At 40.0% G+C, this 19806-nt stretch overlaps 1 protein-coding gene across 1 annotated transcript in view; it reads left to right on the plus strand.

Moving 5' to 3' along the window:
- Window positions 1-19532, plus strand: part of EFCAB2 (EF-hand calcium binding domain 2) — a 31091-nt gene extending 11559 nt beyond the window's left edge. Inside the window, exons 2-7 of the mRNA XM_040550579.1 lie at window positions 6689-6773; window positions 11400-11472; window positions 16119-16201; window positions 18062-18104; window positions 18207-18273; window positions 19287-19532. Coding sequence (XP_040406513.1) covers window positions 6689-6773; window positions 11400-11472; window positions 16119-16201; window positions 18062-18104; window positions 18207-18273; window positions 19287-19417 — 482 coding nt within the window. The 3' untranslated portion in view covers window positions 19418-19532. The remainder of the gene's footprint in view (window positions 1-6688; window positions 6774-11399; window positions 11473-16118; window positions 16202-18061; window positions 18105-18206; window positions 18274-19286) is intronic.
- Window positions 19533-19806: the final 274 nt, after the last annotated feature.

Below are 19806 nucleotides of genomic sequence, written 5' to 3' on the forward strand. Positions count from 1 at the left end.
AAAGCATTATCCCTTTCCTGAGTCCGCAGACCATAGCTTGGATCCCCAGATGGGACTAGGTACCACTGTCACTGAAGATTTCAGCTCGATCCTTTCTTGGGACCTGCTGTATACCAAATTTTATGAAGCTGCTTCTTTAACTCTTCATTCAGTTTGAGCAGCAGAACTCAGGAGACGTTTCCCATTGGTGCCATAAATACTTGGGGTTGTTTCACATCCCAGTCCTTACATCATGGTTTTCCCTAGAGACTACAAATTTCATAAGACTCCTTAACATCCCAGCCTGCTTGAGGTTGATGAGCAATGTGAAAGTCCCGCTTAATGCTGGAGAGTTTACGTGGCAGCTGTGCAAAGTTCCTGCGGACATGGGGCCCTTGGCCCGACTCCCTCGCAGTGGGAACCTGCTGCCTGGGAGCTGTACATTCGAGGCATGGAGTTACAGCTGGAGCTGTGCTTAACGGGAAATGCTTCAGCTGCTCAGTTGCAGTGTATATAGTTGCTAGGAAAACTTATTACCAGATCTTTCCCTGTCCTGCCTCACAGATGGCTAGCAAGGTATTTGTTGTAATTATTAGCTGGTAGAAGCATTTCCTAGATTCCCCCTAATTTACTGTCTGGATGGATTAACCCAAATCTTACATATCTTTAAACTCATGGGATTTTAGTTTTGGCTGCAAAGAAACATTCTTTAGGTAAGGTTCTAAGAAAAAAACTTCCTACTGTCTATTGAACGGAGTCCTGAGTTTTGCTTTGCACTCTTTTAAGTCTAGGGAGTGATCTGATCTGTTTTCTTCGGACTGCAATTTAGGACCAGCCTTATCCCTTCTTTGGAGGAATTGAGGTGCTTTATAAACCTCTTGTTTTAATTCAAAATCTTTTCAGAATTAAGATTCTTTTCAATGAGCATATATTATGACATTATATATCACATGACACAAAGACATATTGCATATTCTGCAAGCTTAGAGCTTAATCACATTGTGCCTTCCTTTTTTTGGTATTTACTGTATTTGTATTATGCATGCTGTTGGAGTTCAGAGCAGAGAAGAAAATACTTCTCTTGCCCACCTGTTTCTAGAGCATAGCACACAATTACTGTTTCAGCATATTAGGTTAGCTGTACAATAGGCTTTCTCTGGAATTAAGGTCACTAGCCAAAATCGAATGCACACCTTTTCTTCAGCAGAGAAGAAAGGTCTTGCCAATAAGTCAGATTCAAATGACCTCAAGATTATTTTCTGGCTGTATACCTTTTCCTTAGTAATTTCCTTGAAATAGAATTAGTTAAATGCTGTAAGTTTTCCTTCTTTGATGTGGGGAGAGGTTTCTGATTTATTTTTAAGTGAGTCAAGTTCCCGAATACACTTCATGAGGGCAACATAAACATTTGTGGCAGAATAATTTAGGGAGTGATATACTTTGCTTTGGAGTTAGGAGAAAGAAGCAGTAGCATAGGAACACTTTATGCCGCTGATACAATCTCCAAGAATTCATTTTATGAATCTACACTGGCTTTCGCTTTGTGCTCAAAGCATCACATTAAACAAAATGAAACAAAATGAAACAAAATGTCTTAATAAAACTGATGAGCTTATTTGACAGAGTTTGAGGTTTCACCTGTGCTGGTGATGCTGAGTGTTATGACTGCTTTTTAAGATCTTGACCCAGGTGGTAGTTCAGTTAACACTTGCTTAAAAGCCTGATTAGATCTCATAAGAGCTAATTGATAACCTCTCCTGAATTGCAGTTGTGAAGCCTATTATTATTATTTTTTTTTCCCTCCATATTTAGGAAAATGTTCTTTACATTAGGACTACAGTCAGATTTATTTATTTATTTATTTTTAAATTCTTGTGCCCTTATTTCATTAGTGGTGTCGTGAAGGATTTTGGAAGAGCTCAGATGAAACAGTGGCTGCAAACATGAAAAACCAATCATTTTTGCTTTTTTGTTAATTTCTTTCATCCTTCTGCCCTGTACACCTAGGGAATAAATTGGGAATTGCCCTTAAAGGGAATGTGGTACAGGTTTCAAATCTGCAGGAACTGCACCATTCTCCCTCTATACTGGGGAACTTTTACTGCATTTTGACACATTTCTAGGATTTGAACTCTGTATTAAAGCTGTTGAACATCAGAGGAGTAAGAGCTGTTTTAGCTTTCTGCTTGTTGGCCAAACCCTTTCTTGGATCATGCAGATTTCAAGCAGAGACTTCATGCTTACTTTTCTGTACCTTTTCCACCTCCAGCTGGCTGAGATACTCCCCAAAGCCCAGCCTTACCTTCTCACCTCTCCTTTTTCATTGGCATCATGTGGCAAGACAGATAGAGCTGCTTGTGATTTTGGGGGTGATGGCCAGAGCTAGGATTTGCAAAGGGTGGACGTAGGGGTCTTATGGACGTGTGTTGGAGCGGTGTTAGCAGTGTGGTTGTAAATACTGCAGCTCGGATCTGTGAGCAGAAGGAGAAGTCTCACTGAAGCTGAGTGGCAGTGGCGGGGGGCTTGAACACTCACATTTTCTTGTGTGTCTGCCTGCACAGTCATGTCCCCTCTCATGTCCATTGCCCTCTTCAAAATGTTTCTCTTTCTTCTTGGCCATCTTCGCATCACATTCTGAGTGTTTGAACCTACATGATCAAGACGGCTGCTATTTTTTGGATTGAAATAATGGCTAGTGGGAGAGAGAAGAAATGGTGCTGGAGTAGTAAGAGGGCTTAAGTGTATCCACTGGTACAATTCTGTATTAAAATATTTGTAGATCAGTGTTTATAAAGATAGATGTTTCAGGTTTGTTGAGCAGTAACATCAAGGAATAAAGTCAAGCCCATGGGTGCTTCTATGAATCAGCCCCTAATCTTAGTCTTTATGTAGTTTAGTACCACATTGTGTAAAAAGGTTCATCAGGCTGCATTGAAACTAAATCTTTTCCCATGAGCAGCAAATACTGCTCCCTAGCATCTTCAGAAGTTGTTTAAGGTTGGCCTACGTATTCTTTTGATGCCACTTTTTTCTTCAGGTGATTTCTTCTCTGTGGAAGGAAGGGTTGGCTTTTTGAACCATCAGAGCAACTGGCCTGAAGGAAGAAAAGGAAGCAAGCTCGTACAATTAAATAAATAGTAGAATCTAGCAAATTTTCAAGTATTGAGTATTTCAAGTATTTTCAAGTTTCTAATATCAACTAGAAATCACTTTTTAAAATGCTTATTACTCAAGAGTCTGGCAGAGCCACTTCTATTTAATTGCTTCTGTTCCCTACAAAGACTGAAGCTGTGGTCTTTGTAGAAGAAATGTCACTACTGGGACAGGTGTGCAGTTCATGGGCTGGCTTCAAATGGGCCTCAAGTGGTAGGGAACAGTCTGGACAATCTGGAGAGGAAATAATTAGTCTGAAAGAACCAGATGAATTAATCTGGGAGTCCCAGTTCCCTGCCATTCTTACTTAACTGGCAGTGTCTAGAGCTTTGTCTAGTTCATGCTAAACAAACTGGGAAAAATAGCAAAGGATAGTACAGGAAAGAAGACTGGTAGTGAATACACTTTTTGGTTAATGTATCTGAGGAATGGATTTTAAAACATTCAGTCTTATTGCTTGTGTGATAGAAAAATAAATGAGAATGAGAAAATGAGAAAAAAGCATTTTACCAGCATAAAAATGGAAATAGTATGGCATTCCTAAACAGAGCATTTGAGGCAATAAGTAGTTGTACGTACTGGAATCTTCTTTGGCACAGTATGTTTCAATGTTTGTTATTTAAGCCATTAGAAGTAATCAGATAATGTTTATCTTTGAAATGATATATTGTTTTTCTAGTTAGAATTACTGAGTGAAATCTTTTATTTGACCAGAGCTTAGGTATTTCTTTCTTAGAAACTGCTGAAAAATTGCAGTTCAACATGAAATCTTCATTGATTTACCCATGGAGCACAGTCCCCTCATGCAGAAAAATTTCAGTACTATAGAGCATCATATCTGCTGAGATAACTGCATGTTTCATCTGTTGATGGCCTTCTTGAAGGTATTGTTTTAGACCTTTATCCATCATTATCCTAGAACAGCAATCTGTCTTTTTTTCTCTCCCAATGCGAGGTTTAGAGTGAATCACTTTTGGTCTTTTGGTAACTAGCTTTGCCATCCTGAACTATGTTGAACTTTGTTGGCCTCCATTCCTAGAGGAACAAGAGAGATTTAGGCAATAGTTTATTAGGTGTTCACTCAACTTTACAGAGTCTTTGGGAGGATTACACTATATTTTATTTTCTTCCATGGATATTGCTCTTGATATTGCTCACAACTTCCTCTCAGTTCTTGGAAGAAATACAGATGATCTGGTATCTAGATTAAATCATCATTTTCATGTCATTTCAGGACATCTCTTTGCCAGGCCTCTTGAAATGGGTAAAATTAAAGTATAGTATTTTAATGGATGGCAAAAGCTTGAGAAGGCTGGATGGCTACATTGTTCCAGCACTGGAAATGTTTCCCTGCCCCCCCATGGTTAATTTTTATTTCTGCAGAAGGCTCAGTCATCAAGCCAAGAATGTACAGCTATAAATATTCCTTCAGCATTTCTCTGTTGCAAGACATACTGTACAACTGAAGTGCCTGATCTGATGAAGACTAAACTCTAACAGTGTACACTGGAGACTGGATCCAGGACTCTTCGAAGGCAGTGAAAAAAATCCCATCAAATTTAGTAGTTTGAGAGTAAGTATGTAGGGCCTTTTCCACAAGGAATCAGGTCCTCCTAGATTTACCCCTGTTTTTTGGAAAGGAGTTATATGTGGTTTGTATTGCTTAGGCACATAAAAGGCAGGGACTATTGTCAAGCTGTGAAAAAATACAGCTTGTCCTGTACCTGGGGACTGAGCAGGGCTCCTCTTCCTTGACGTGCTCCAGTCTCCAGTTGGTTGCACATGTACCTGCCCATGCTTCCCTCAGCGGACTAAACTCAGAGAGGAACACTGGATATATCCCTACCTCTCTTCTCTTTGAATATCCTCTGGGGGAGGTCGGTACCAAACCTGGGCGGAAAGCAGCAGGCACCTGTGCCCTTATAATGGAACACACCTCTGTTCCGTGTGAAAATGAGCTTCCTTAGTTTTGCTTTGATCCACTGCTATATTGAAGTTCTTGAAGCCAGTGGTGTGTTGACCATGGCCAGCTACCAGATACCTACATAGCCGCTCTCTTCCCCTTCTCAGAAGGACAGGAGGAGAAAATGAGTTGAAAAAGGTCATGGACCAAGATAGAGATGGGGAGATCACAAAGCCAGTGTTGCTTTTAGTTATGTCCAGTTCTGATATACCCTTTGCCCGAAAACAGGTATTTCTGTCATGAGGGCAAGAGAGCAAATGGAATAAATGGTTGCACGCTGCAGACCCTGGGATTCCCAAACTGTTGGGATTGTAGAAAGCTAGGTATGAATTTGTTATGTTTGTAGAAACAATGTCCAGTGGTTTAGTGTTGGTTAGAGCTGCTCAAAAACACTTTTAACACCAGATGAGCCTAAAGAAGAAAGTAAATCTGTTCTAACACAGAAGAGTTATGGTTTATTATTATGCTGAAAATACAGAAGAGAAGTGTGAAAATGAGAAAACAAACTCAGAGTATACCAATACCAGTGTGATATTCAGACTATCACTCAGGTGTTCCCTGGGGTGTTTCTGTGGAGGCCATTACGCTAGCTCACAAAACACTGCCTTCTGGTCTTGGTCTGCAGGCTGGAGATTGGGGCTGTATTCTGCCACGGGAACCAAAAGGTTGACTCTGTATCACTTTGCTTCCTATATTCTATCTTTTGTTCTGGAGTCAAACTACAACATTAATAAATGGGCTAACCAGTTTGCTCTTTATTTGCTTCTCCTTGCCAGGGAGCTTGAGAAGCACCCCGAGGGCATATTTCTTTTGTTAGAGGTGGAAGCCTCCCTCTCTTTACATTTTTCTCTTCAAAATTTATTTCCTGATACTCTCCTTACACTAGGAATGCCATTTCTGGCTTTAGATGAGGTATAACTGTGATAACTTGTGGTTCTTCTTTTCCCATTCTTTGAGATCAAGATATGACAAGCAAATGCAACAAATTACTCCTTCCTCTTCCCTGAGAACTTCTTCCTTTCCAAACTGTTGCAATAAATTATTAACTATGAGACATATTCACTGTGCACACATCTGTGCTATCTTTGTTCCTGGTTCTCAGCTCTTCATGTTATGGCTAACGTAGTGGACATGTGAGCACTTACATTTCCTGGATGCAGAATCCTGAACAAAGTGACTTACCCCATCTCAAGGCAAGCCTGGGCCCACATTCTTTCTCCTTGCTCATTCCACTGGCACCAAGGTGTCCAGAAAGGGCCCAGGCACACATTACAGAAAGAGCTGTTGCACACTTTTAGCAGGGTCCACACCTGGCCAGCCAGGTGATCATGCAGCTGAGACGCACCGTCAGTACCAGATTTGATGTAGCTGCAGAGCCATAGCAAGGCCATGTTGCTAATATAAATGTCAGACTCTGCATTTACAGTGTTTTTTTTTTTTTCAGAATAACTTCTGCTTTTTCAAAGTACTTTTCCTGTCTGCCCCTTTATCTGTTTTGGTGCTTCTACTGTCACTGTACTCAAATTGGAAATAAATCAATTGGTAACAGCTCAGTGAATCTTTCTTTTGCTTTTCCTATGTTTCTTTTTGCAGACAGTGCAGTAGCTGAAATTGAGAAGAAGATTATAGAAGCTTTTGAGGTGTTTGACCACGAATGCAATAAAACTGTGGATGTCAGGTTTGTAAATATCTTCACACAAAAATATTACAGGCTCTACTATGGAGATAAATAACTCTCCAAACTTGTGTCTGCTTTACCAGAAAATGTAATTGAAACAGTCCTCTGATTGAAACAGGCTCTGATTTTACAAGTATGTCTTTGCTTGTTGAATAAACATCTTGCATTGTTCTGTAGTTGAAGACTGAGACTGGCTTGGGAAAGGGAGTGACTTGGCTGGGACTGGTGGAGCCAAGAGGCAAGAGGAAAGTGAGCCTAGACAAAAAGTCTAAGGCTATAATTATTAGTAGGAAAACTCTCTTCCAATAGCTCATTTGGTACTGCGTCCTGGTCCCAAATAGATTCCTTCACTTTCAGATTAGTCCCAGCACATCAAGGAGTGTCCCTGCCCATCTGTGTCACAGTTACCTGCTCTCAGAAGGTGACCCCAACTGCAGTTCACCCCACACATCCCTATTCCTCTGGGGTGCTGTGAGGGTGGATGTTGTTCGGGTGAGGAGGTGTTTTTACAGAATCACAGAATCACAGAATCGTCTAGGTTGGAAGAGACCTCCAAGATCACCCAGTCCAACCTCTGTCCTAACACTAACAAGACCTCCACTAAACCATGTCACTAAGGACTACATCTAAACGTCTCTTAAAGACCTCCAGGGATGGTGACTCAACCACTTCCCTGGGCAGTCCATTCCAATGCCTCACAACCCTTTCGGTAAAGAAGTTCTTCCTAATATCCAACCTAAACCTCCCCTGGCGCAACTTGAGCCCATTCCCCCTCGTCCTGTCACCAGGCACGTGGGAGAATAGACCAACCCCCACCTCGCTACAGCCTCCTCTTTTAAGAAGTCTCTTTTAGGAAGTCTCTTCCTCTTTTAGGAAGAGACTTGCATATAAGTTGATTATATAACTGTATAACAGTATGTAATAATGAACATAAGGACAATCATACTTGATCGTACCAAAAGTCCATTTGGCTGAGTACCCTCACTGTAACTAGTAGTTACATGGGGAAGGAATAGAAGGAATTGAGCAAATACACAGTATTTCTTGTTTGTTTTACGTCTGCCACATGGATTTGAGAGACTCCTGACTTTTTAACTAGTGTTAGATAGTGAATAATTGTTCTCTATTAATCTTCTGTACACCACTGATGATTTCATAGCTCTCATTCTCTGTCACTGTAGTTGAAGGCCAAAGAGTCCATATGCATTTAATCTTTAATGAGAAGCTGTTCCATAGCTCTCGTCATTTGTTTTTGTGCTTCTTGTTCAGTCGTCTTCTTTTTGAAATGGGATGACCAGAACTGGGGGAATGGGCTGACCAGGTGGGAGTCAGGAGGGAGAACTGCATGCGCGATACCTTTAGCATGCAATGTTATGGAAATATAAACAAAATATATATCTGAGCAAGTAACAAAAAGTTCAGTGAAAGATAGAAACATGGACTGTTAGACTCCTCAGGGCGTAACTGGGTAAAAGATAAACAGCTAAAGGAATTCCATTTTTAAAATTCCCAAATAATTTTATTTTTGATATTTTAAAAGTTTGAATATTTGACAATGCTACTTCAACTTCATTTTAACATAAACATCCATAACATACCAATATGACTTTTGTTATAAAAATATAAAATACATCTTTATATCTTAGTGAGCAGGTGCTGAAGTTGTTATGAACTGCTTTCATTAAAGCTTACTAAAGGAATTTTTCATATTTCCAATTACTATTTTCACAAGAATCTCACCAGATCTTTTAATTATAATTAAATTAATGAGTATAAACATTACAAGGGGGAGAACTGGTGAAATTATGTTGTCATTAGACGTTCCTCACATATTGTATAATAAAACCAAATAGGAAAACATCCTTAAATGTTCCAGACTTCTTTTCTATATAAACAGAGGAGAGAAAGGTGCAAACTGTTTATGTCATGGTTTTAGCAATGCATGCTTACTACTGCTTCTAAATTTAAGAAATTATGGCTACTTTCTGGAAGTAAAATGATTATTCAGTTACTGTAGATAGGGAGAATTTCAGGACGTGTCTCTACACTTGGTGCAATTCCTTTCCATACTTCATTGAGCTTTTTGTGAAGATTGTTCTGTTAAATCTCGTGGCTTATCCCCATCTCCAGGGAGATGCCCAATGCCCACGGACACAGCCTGGTGTCCTTCCGGCTGCTTGCTCCTGGCTGGGGCAGCGGGACCCCAGTTCACCCTGGGGAGCCCCCAGCCCTCACTGCACCACAACATACCTGTTGTTTATTTGTTTTTCATTTGCATCTGGAGTCTTGTAAAGTCTGCTACACTCTTCGCTCTATTCTACAATGGATATAGAGCTTGAGAAAAATGTTACATCAGTGAAATGGTATGAATAGACTTTTCTGTTTATTTTTTTTTCATTCAGCTAGTATTGTATTCATGCATTCATGTATTCATGTATAATGTATTCAAAATCTATTTAACATAGTAAATGCACTACTTCACACTAGTTTTTTTTTAATCAAAGAACAGTTATGACAATGAAAAACAATTTATAGCTATGTTATTCCTATGTTCATATTGCAGGGCTGTATCACAATAATGTGATTATTAATGGCTGACTATCTTGTATCAGAAGGTGGCAGCACAGCACAATTCTTAGCCACGATTGTAGAAGTATGAATATTACTTCCTGAAATATCGGATACCTGTGAAGAATATGGAAAACTACCCTGGTTGACAAGCCAACACCAGTATCTGATAATTCCTAATGCAAATACAAATTAGTAAGAAATTAAGCCTGAGGAAGGCAGTCTTGTTTCATTCTGCTTGTAACACACCCTGAGTCAAAGGTATCCATGATTGTGCAAATCTTGTAACTGAAAATATTATATCTGGGGTGGAAACCATGACACAAAATTTTATTGTGTCTGCATTACAAAGCCTGTATGAACATAAACTCATTTTAACCATCATTTAACCATCATTTTTGTCTGCTGAAAACTACACAGTAGAAACTGAAGCTGCTGAACTAAGTCAGAGGCTGAGAGGAAAGCATAATTATCTATCTGGGGTCCTTTACACTACATGTTACTACCAAATGTGGCATGTAACTTTCTTGACCAGAAACACTTCAAACCATATCCTCACACTGACACATGCACAGACGGTGTGAAACAGCACCCAGCAATGCAAACTCTTTTAGGGGCTGGCTTACCTTACTTACATTGCAGTTCTGATGATGTGAAGGCTGAGGCAGGAGTGGGATGGCAACTTTCCTGTCTCTGGCAGTCTGGGATATTGGAAGTAGTGTGGGACAGCTGGGGGGCATGATTGGTGCTGGATGTTTTTCTGGGGCAGGTAAGAATATTTACAAGAGTTTTATAGCTGGTAAAAATGAAGGAGTACAGGAGTGAGAGCATCAAGTACAGTGTATCTGTACTAGAAATAGGATGCATGGACAAGAATTATAAAAAATTGGACTAAATGTCTAAGGTCATTGAAGCCAAACTTCCATTAATGTTCACAGAGGGCAGGGTTTCACTTGGAGTCATTTGAGCAGAGGTCTTAATTCCACAACAACTCTATGTGTGGGATTGGGTATTGCTTTGTGCAGCCAGCCTTTTCTTCTCTTTTGTCTATGGTAGTGCTTCTCACGTTTTCAATCAGAGTGGGAGCTCCTCAGGACCTATCTCAGAAGACTAAAGACTGACCTGCCTACTTTTACACATTCATGGTGCGCTATGTTTGAGGTCTTACTTTGATTTTACAGAGATCTTCTTCTCGTGCCTACCATTTTTGTTCGTCAGTCTAATTTTCCAAATGTATTGGTGAAGGTGAGGAAACCACAGAGTTTTGAAACGCAGCAGCCACCATTGCCGTGGATAGTTATTGAAATGTACTTGAATTTCTATCTTGTGGAACTGGACTGAAAATCTCTAGCAATATTGATACTTCTGCTATTTTGTTTTCAGTTGTACCATAAGTCTCAGTAGTACTTTTTTAATATCTTTTCAGTACTTTTGCTTCTAGTCTGCAGTGTTGTTCAGCTTTAACTTTTTTTGTGTGTGTTTAGAACCACAGAACAGTTACATGAGGTTCAGCAGTAAATGCAAGCTATGAATATATTTAGCAGCATAAACAGTGTGATGATAAGCCGGTGAGTTGGTCTGTTTGACTCTTGGAGTGCAGCAGGGGCACAGCAGGGCTGCCTCACTCCTGACCTTTTGTAATTGTTCTCTACTGCAGTTAGAATTTGTATCTTTATAGTATTTAATGTAAACATATATTTTTGTCACCTTTCATCTCAATAGATGTCAAAGTGTTTTGTTAACTACGTAAAGGTAGACTTTACTGAATTTCAGCCTAACAATTAGAGGACATCAGCTGAAAAGTAACATGCACACAGTACACTGTACACAAAGGTAATGAAGGATTTTTTTGGGAAAGCCCCAAGTACAATTATACTCTTCCAAAAAGCTTCAGGATATTTAATGTCTGTAAAAGTAGGCATTGCTTAGTGAGACATCGTCTTAAAAGTCCACATACATATGCTTGTGCATGTGTGTGCTTGTACATGCACGCTCCTGTGTGCACAGCCACTCTTGTATTGCAAATTTACTGACACAGATGTTCTCTTTTTCCTACAGAGAGATTGGTTCAATTGTCAGATCACTGGGTTGCTTCCCAACTGAGGCAGAACTTCATGAACTGCTTGCAAAGGTAAAAGTTTTAAATCTTTTCTGTACTCTTCTATCTTAAACTTGCACAAGTTTGCACTTCTGCCTTGCTGCGTGGGAAAGCTAAGCTCTTGTCTCACACGTGAAAAGTGTCCTGGAAGTGAATCAGGCAGTCTCTCAGGTTGCTGTGAAGCAAACACTTAGGCTGATGAGGAACAACACTGATGGATTAAAATGAGGAGCCTTTGACTGTCTTTTACCCCAGAAGGTCACTGTGACACTGTGCCAAGGTGAAGGGCTGCTTGTAGAAAATGGAGAAATAATATATTTTTTGGCTCATTAGAAAGATTGCCCATAAACCACAGTCAGATTAGGATATCCAAATCCTAACTATCTCACTGCTCTGGACATGCCATAGACAGACACTGGATGACTAAGTAACAAAAACTGATTCTTGTACAGATGTTAAAAACATACATTACATTCCAAAAATATGTAGAGGGAAGGTTTGCTGTTTTTCTTCACTAGTTCCTGTTATCACTACATCTTATAGCCAAATTGCTCAATTTTCTGACCTTCCTGAGGCCTCCCCCCATCTTGAGATCTCTCAGTTATAGCTAAGTAATCTTTTCTTGCATGATTACTTAAGCTTGTAAGTCAGAATTCAGACATGCAGACTCTCAGGTACTCCCATTCTCCCAGTGATGTGCAGGGGTAAGGAACCATATTTCTCCACCGTTTTTTCCTACACAGTAATTTTTATTTCCTCAACCCATGCTTGTATTAGAAAGGCTGGTGTGATGGTGCCTCGACAGTGTTTGGTTAATAAATGGGACATAGAAGTGGGAAAAAGACTTCACATTGTTTTTACAAAGTGGTATGCTTTAGAGAGGTGAGAGAAGATCTTTTCATTTTCTCATCAGAATGCTGGGAATTGCTCTCTCGGTCTCTTTTCCCGTCTCCAACCAAAAATTTGGGTGATTACATGCCTGTCTCTCCTCAGGAGGCTTGTCCAGTCTCTTGTAGATCAGAACTCAGTGTGAGAAATCTTGTGCTAAGTTTTGTGAAAATGACACAACTGCTTCAGAGGATGATGTACAAGGAATGATCAGAGGGAAAAGATTTTTAACGTGATGCTGCAATCTGTCTTGGTTCTGTACTCTCAGTACCAAATTGTCCCAGCTTCCACTGACAAAGAGGACAAAGTGGAAAGATAAACTATTGTGCTTAATATAGATATTTTTAGTGGCCCACAGAGTTTTTTGTTTGCAGTAAATGAACAGTGTAACTGACTCAAGATACAGAATTAAGAAGAGGAAGGGGATGTTTTGACTTTCCAGCCAGGGGAACACGGAGATTTTAAGGCCTGCCTCCCTGTCCCAACTTATTTTTCCCATTTTTTAGCATTACTGAAAATTTGAGATAAGTAATATAACAAAGTATGGTGCAATGCAGCTATGAGGTGGAAAATTCTTGAGACTGGGTTGCCCAGAGAAGCTGTGGGTAACCCATCCCTGGAGGTGTTCAAGGCCAGGCTGGATGGGGCTTTGGGCAACCTGGTCTGGTGGGAGGTGTCCCTGCTCATGGCAGGGGGTTGGAATTGGATGATCTTTAAGGTCCCTTCCAACCCAAAGCAGTCTATGATTCAATGAGATGCACTGGTATAAATCTATGCAATTCTTGATTATAAGAGTAGGAAATTAAAGTACAAATAATACAAGAAGAAAGAATGCATTCAAGAGTAATGGTTAACCTTACTGAGAATGCTGAACTGGAAGTTAAATCTCAAAGAAGGTTTCATGGTGTTTGTAAATGAAGCCTTGGCATCGGTTCAGTACCAGAAGAACACATCTTGCAGAATCCTCAATGTATTATGCTAATCCCTAATATCAAATTATCTTAATTTATGTAAGGTACCATTACCACTGACTATGGTAATACCATTTTATCTTAATCTAGATAAAGTAAAAATTGTCTCTGTAGGCCAGTTTGTAATCATGCTATTTCTCCATTATTTCTGCCCTTTGTAAACTGTGGTTCATTTCTATTTCTCATTAGCTGTGTCTCTCAGTCATCTATCTTTCTATTAGCCTCATTTTAGCTAACTACCATATGTTGCCTCCAAATTATTCATATCTGCCAAATCACTATTTATATAAATATTTAATCTCTAAAATTATCATATACTGTTTCCTACATTGCCTTATGCTAAATACTGTGCTAAGTATCGTGTATCTAGGCCTACTAAAAGAGTTGAGATTAAATGACAGGTCTAGAGATGGTGAAAGCTGATCCAAGGGTTACTACAATGCCTGGAGTTTGAAATCCCAAATGCAGTTCACTGCTCCACCACAGACCTCCTGGATAACTCTGGAAGATGGTTTTGTTTCTTTGTGACTCACTTTCCCAAGTGTTATCTGGACAATAACAGTATGAGAGCTGAGATGTGAAACAGAATGAATGCTACAATACAGCTGTTATGGGAGCTGTGGATGTTTGCAAAGGTGGTGAGGTTAATATATATTTGGTTTAGTAACATATCTATCTAATGTTAGAAATAAGATTAATTTTAACAGTTCAAGACATTTCTGGGCCTGTAGACACACTGAAATGGTAGCGGTTCTTTCCAGGTCAGAGGGAGCTGAGGTTGCTCGTCACCTTCCAGGATTAGGTCTGCTGTCAGGAAGGAAATGTTTCTTCACAGACTGCTTTCTGAAGGCAAAATACAAACAGCATACTAAAAAAAAAAAAAGAAAAAGAGAGAGAGAGAGAGAGAAATAGACAAATCTGAATATTATTTGTCATTGGGGGCTGACACTTTCACAGGTGTTTGTTATGTTGAGTTCTGGAGAGGTCATTGCCAGTGGGTTCTTCTGGTATGAAAATTAGGGTAACATTCAACTGTTTGGAAGAGCAGATCAAATGTTTTTTGGCTGTTATACATGGTTTGTATAACTTAACATCTTAGTAGACATCTTGGGTCCTTTTCTCTTGTTGTTCTGCTTAATATAAGACATGTTTACCTATTTCTGATATATAGCTATCATACTTCTTTTTCTGTCAGTGGACTTGTGAACTAATACTAGTTGAAGCGCAGATGTTCCCTAAACCATTCTGTGTGCTGATAGCTCTCAAAATTTGTGATGCATGGGACCATTCAGTGTATTGACCAACTGTTATGTCATTGGAAAGAAATTTTACCAGGTATTTTGTTATATCTTTTCAACAGATTGAGCAGTAAAACAAATTACTCTAATAGTAAAAGGTACCATTTCATTTAGCACAAATTAGGCAACAGCTTCATTCCCTACCTAGAGATCCCTTCCACTAGGCTCACCAAAGTGCTTTTTCAAGTGAATTTCTGCTCTAAAGCAGCAAAAGTTGGTGGCTTCCTGCTTCTGGCAACCCAAATACTTCAAGAGCACTGGAAGAGAGCAAGCAGCAGCAGTTGCAGCTCTCCGTTGAAGCAACTGGATGCATCAGGCATCGCTCTCTGCTCTGACCCAGCTCCCAGGAGGAAGATTCTTGCTTCATCTTTCCCTGGCTCTGTTAGGAGATTTCAAATCAGTGCCTGTTTGAGTCTCCTTTCAATCTGAGCTGTGTTTGTAGGGCCTAGCAGGGTGTCACTGCTGCCATGTGAGACTACAAGGCAGGCATCCAGTTTCAACACAGGAACAGGCTAGCTTCAATGAGATGACTCCTTTGGGGAGTAAAACTTAAATTTTTCAGGAAAGAGATACATACACCTGAGCTATGGGGAGCAGTTTTTACCACGTTCGTCTCCTATGGAGTATAGGAATTCCATGAGAATGCTGCTAGAAGTCCACAGTGTTTTGGGACTAATCTGTTAATTTATTTGGGAGGCAGAGGGAAGCTTTTCTTCATGTAGTATTTTATGGGCTGCCTTATGACTGTTTCAGACTGCCCTGAGTCAGTCTGTCTGCCTCTCTGGTCCTTCCCTTGGCGACTCTCTCTGGCTATGAAACATGTGGAGGCAACAAATTCCATCCTTGAGGTGTACTAAACTGGGGCTATGTCCAAATTAGCACATTAAATGTGCCCAGAAACGTCCTTGGGTACTGAAGCCAGCTGGCACAGAGCAGCCCTTGCCTGTGCTGGCGGATGTTTCACGCGGAGCGGCTGCACCAAACGGCCCGCTGGGGAGAAGGGCCCACGGTCCCTGCGCCCAAACCGGGCCCGGGAACTAACTACCGGGGAGAGGGTTTGGTGGCACAGGCCGAAATCATGCCGGGGGACGTGCTGACAGTTTGCTGTGATGAACGATCACATTGCACGGCTTGGGGATGTTCCAGGTCATACTAGACTTCACTTGTATGAATGCAATCCGAATGCGTAAACCTCTACAGAGTTACTGTGGAAGATCAGATCAGTTAGTAGGCATCCAGTTCTTTTGCATGAATGGTTTCTAAGCACAAGAGGGCAATATTGAGTTGCTGAAAGTTTATGTAAGAGCAGGCTGATTTTGCCTGGGATATTATTTCTTCCTCTAATTTCTTTCTATTTGATCACAAGCATTTCACCCAGATGTTATGTTGATATTAAAAACCTGATATAAATACTCAAAGTCCAAATCTGTAATTTTAATGCAGGACTCACCCCAATTTTCTGGTTTTCCTATTAGTTTGCTAATGAGTCATATGGCCTACCATGCTTAAATTTTATTTTTAGGTGGAAGAAGAAGAAGAACCAACTGGATACATTCATCTGGAAAAATTTCTTCCAGTGATGACAAAAGTACTTCTCGACAGAAGGTAATGGAAAGTAGATTTTCTGTGGCTGTAGTTTATTCCAGACTGACAGGGTTGATTCTGAGTGAATATATCTACAGTAATTTTATGTAGCTGGAAGAAGTACAGATTTTTTTTTTTAAATTTAAACTCAGTCTACATTAGCACGATAGTGAGATTTTAGGTCAAAATGACTTAGTTTACATAAAATTATGTTGTACCTTTGGTACAAATAATATCAGCTTATAATCATGAATTGTGATATTGTGTATTTTTTGCATTTTGTATGTGAATCAGAATTAACTTGCTATTTGATGTGTTTTTTTGCAACTCTGAAAATATTTTATATGCAAATTAAGGTCATAACCATTACTTTCTCTGAATGTATGGGTTAGGGTCGCTGAGAAGCACAGTCTGTTACAGTGGATTTTTAATAAGTTGTATAAATCAGCTACATGTTCATTTCTCAAAGTGACTGTCAGGTACAGTTGAATGTACACAACCAGCACTGATGACTAAAGACTGATGATCTAAAATATTGGTTGATCTAAAAGTCTGGAACAAGAATGCTGTTCATTGTTCAAGGGTACATAGAAATCTTTGCATATACACAGGAGTTTGTGTTGTTTTGATATGTTTGCACTAAAAGTAATATTACCTATAGAAAATTTATCTTTCTTTTTTAAAGATAGTAACCAAGGGTTTGGGGAGACTCAGTCTGGTCCAATACTGAGAAGCTGTTTTGCACACAGAGCTCCTTTGGTGTCCTACGCATGAAATAACTATGGGGTTTCCCAAAACCATCTGGCAGCATCCAGTGGCAGTGGGCACCCATGGGGCTATGTTTGAGAGTCTTTGGGCCCATGCCTGGACAGGCAACCAGGGACGTTGGGTCCCAGTGTGCTAGTGCAGGCACGTTGCCTTCCCAGGCTTCTGCACCTTTTCTTTCTCTGGCCTTCATGGCACGTTTCTGGCTCCATGCTGGTGTTTGCCCCTTCACAAAGTGATGCCTTGCTGCTCCGGGCTCTCTCCTCCTCCTCCACCCCCCGCCTTTCACACAAACGCACACGCACAAAAACACACTTTTCCCAGGCTAGTGCAGACTTGTCAAGACCCACGTTTATCTTTTGGGTCTGTGTCTATAGTTCACTTATCCAAGGGCACATGAGATCTGGATCAAAAAGAACAAGGTCTCTGCTTAGCACATTTGATTTTTAGATAATAAGAGTGAGGCGGGTCTGGGCGAAACAACCAAGCATTTCGAACCTCCCTGGCTTTAAAATCTCTTCAGTATTTTTGGGATATGGTGAGAGACTGCCTGGATGTGGAAGGTCTCCACTGCTGTACAGGGTTTCCTTTCCAGCTGTGAAATCAGGCGCACATATGCATGCACACACGCACGCAGTGCTGCTTTCTCTTTGAAATTATTAGTGACAGGCCTTATTTTTTATAGCTACCAGCCTCCTTTGCTCATCATCAGCTCATTAGACTGTCAAAGTCCCACTAGGTGATCTGTTGCCTAGCTACCAGCCTACCTGGACAAAACTTTGTTTTCTTGGTTTGGCAATTCTCAGTTCAGTGCATTTGCTACGTGGAGTGATTCAGCTATTATTGATTCCTACTAACCCGCTCAGCCAGCCCAGACATGCATAAGCCATTCATTTGGCTGCTTAGCACAAGGAGAATGAAAGAGGAATAATATGGAAGACACAAGGGGTGAAGGTATGCACAGTTCCAAAAAGGCAAGCTGGAATTAAATATGTGACAGACAAACTGTAGAAAGTAGGTTTTCCCTTTCTTTTAGTACTCATATTTTATTCTTTCAGAATAGTACAGCAGCCTTACAAACAGTGACTCTTAACTTTTCTGACTCGATGGTTTCAGCTACCGGCCTATTCCAGAAGATGTTCTCCTACATGCATTTGAGGTGTGTAACTAAATATTCAAGTGCCTAATTGCTGCAAAGAAGTTGCTGATTCTTGATTCACTGTGCTTAAAACCACAACAGTTTTATTCTTTTTCTTTAAAGGCTTTAGATGAGAATAAATGTGGATATCTTACTAAAGACGAGCTGGTAAAACATATGACTGAAGAAGGTAACGTGACTTTTGTAATATCAGTATTTAAGTAAATAAACATTACATGTGTATATGGCACCTTGAGGTCCTGATTCTGCATGCCAAAACTTGCAGGAGTAGATACAGTCTTCAAACAATCCTGCTGCCTCGATGAGTGGCTGCAGACTAGAACATTTCACTAGTGAATAATGCAGGGGAAGGACATTTATCTGCCTTTTGCAGATATTATAAGATAGAAATTTTTATTGAGTCATAATCCAGTCTTGTATGAATATTTTATGATTCTGTGCACGTCTTTGTGCTTTGTAAGGATGTTACTCCTTTTCTGTCTCCCTGTAAAACTTTAGTTTAGATTTCAAAATGTTTCAGGGAGTTTCAGTGCTCATTCATTCCTACATTATCTTGATCGTAATTCTAGTGCCCTACGCAAACAAAGAGATTCAAAGACCAGATTTAAGTTGTATATCATGTAATCCTCAATATCCCTTGAAGAGCCTGCTTTTCTTGCATGGCTGAGTCATGCCTGCCTGCCTCAAGTACAAAATGACAAACATGCTTTGTGCAAGACTTTCCAAGACGTATTCTCAGATGGGGACCTTGTTCTCAAAGAGGGATGCAGTAGGCCATCAACATCTTCGAAGCTCCTGAAAGAGAAGAAAACAAGGGCCTTTCATGGGTTAAATACCAGCGAAAGGAGAGCCAAATGAGAAATAACAGTACTAAAGTAGACATTAAAAGAATTAATTCTGACAAAAAGCGTTGTTTTGAAATCCTTGTGGCAGAGACAAGCAGGCTGTTTTGGAGCCTGTGAACTAAATGGAGATCAGAAGATCCAGGCGCTCTGCCTCCTTTCCCTTAAACCAGCAGGTTTGGCATGCAGGGCTTTTACATGTGCAAAAGTAAAGGAATTGGATCCTCTTCTCCTCTGCATGAGGACAGAAAGGAGAGCCTTGCAAGGGAAAAGTAGGGTAAGTTGTCAGCCCTGAAAGAATATTTATCAAGACAAAGGGTTAATATCTCTTCTCTTTCAGGTGAACCCTTTACTGAGGAAGAAATGGAGGAGATGCTCTCCAATGCTCTAGATCCAGAAACAAATACTGTTCACTACAGAGATTACATTTCAGTGATGATAGTAGATGAACCTGAAGATCTTCCCCAATAAAGTTTGAGATGCCGTTTGGTAACAGCAGTGTAACTTGGCAGTTGGTTGAAATTTGAAGTATAACAAATCTCAGCTTGTGACCTTGTGCTTGTAATTAAAATAAAATCTGTGGAGCTATATTTCCTTGGTTCTGTATACGTATGTATATATTCACACCTGGAAAAAGAGCTCTTGACAGAAATACTGTGTAAGGTCTGGAAAAGAAATCATGGAATTTGGTTTGAAAAATAACAGGAAAAATAATGTTAATGGAGTCAAGAAATGTCTTTACAATTGCTTCTGAAAAAAATAATGGAAAAGTGAGACCTGGGAAAGTGGGTAATAAGTAGGTAAATGAGTACCTTAAGATGACTGAAATTATGAAATCATGCTACTAAGATAAAACTTTT

This window comes from Cygnus olor, chromosome 3 (genome assembly GCF_009769625.2).
Source record: "Cygnus olor isolate bCygOlo1 chromosome 3, bCygOlo1.pri.v2, whole genome shotgun sequence".
Classification (NCBI taxonomy): Eukaryota; Metazoa; Chordata; class Aves; order Anseriformes; family Anatidae; genus Cygnus; species Cygnus olor.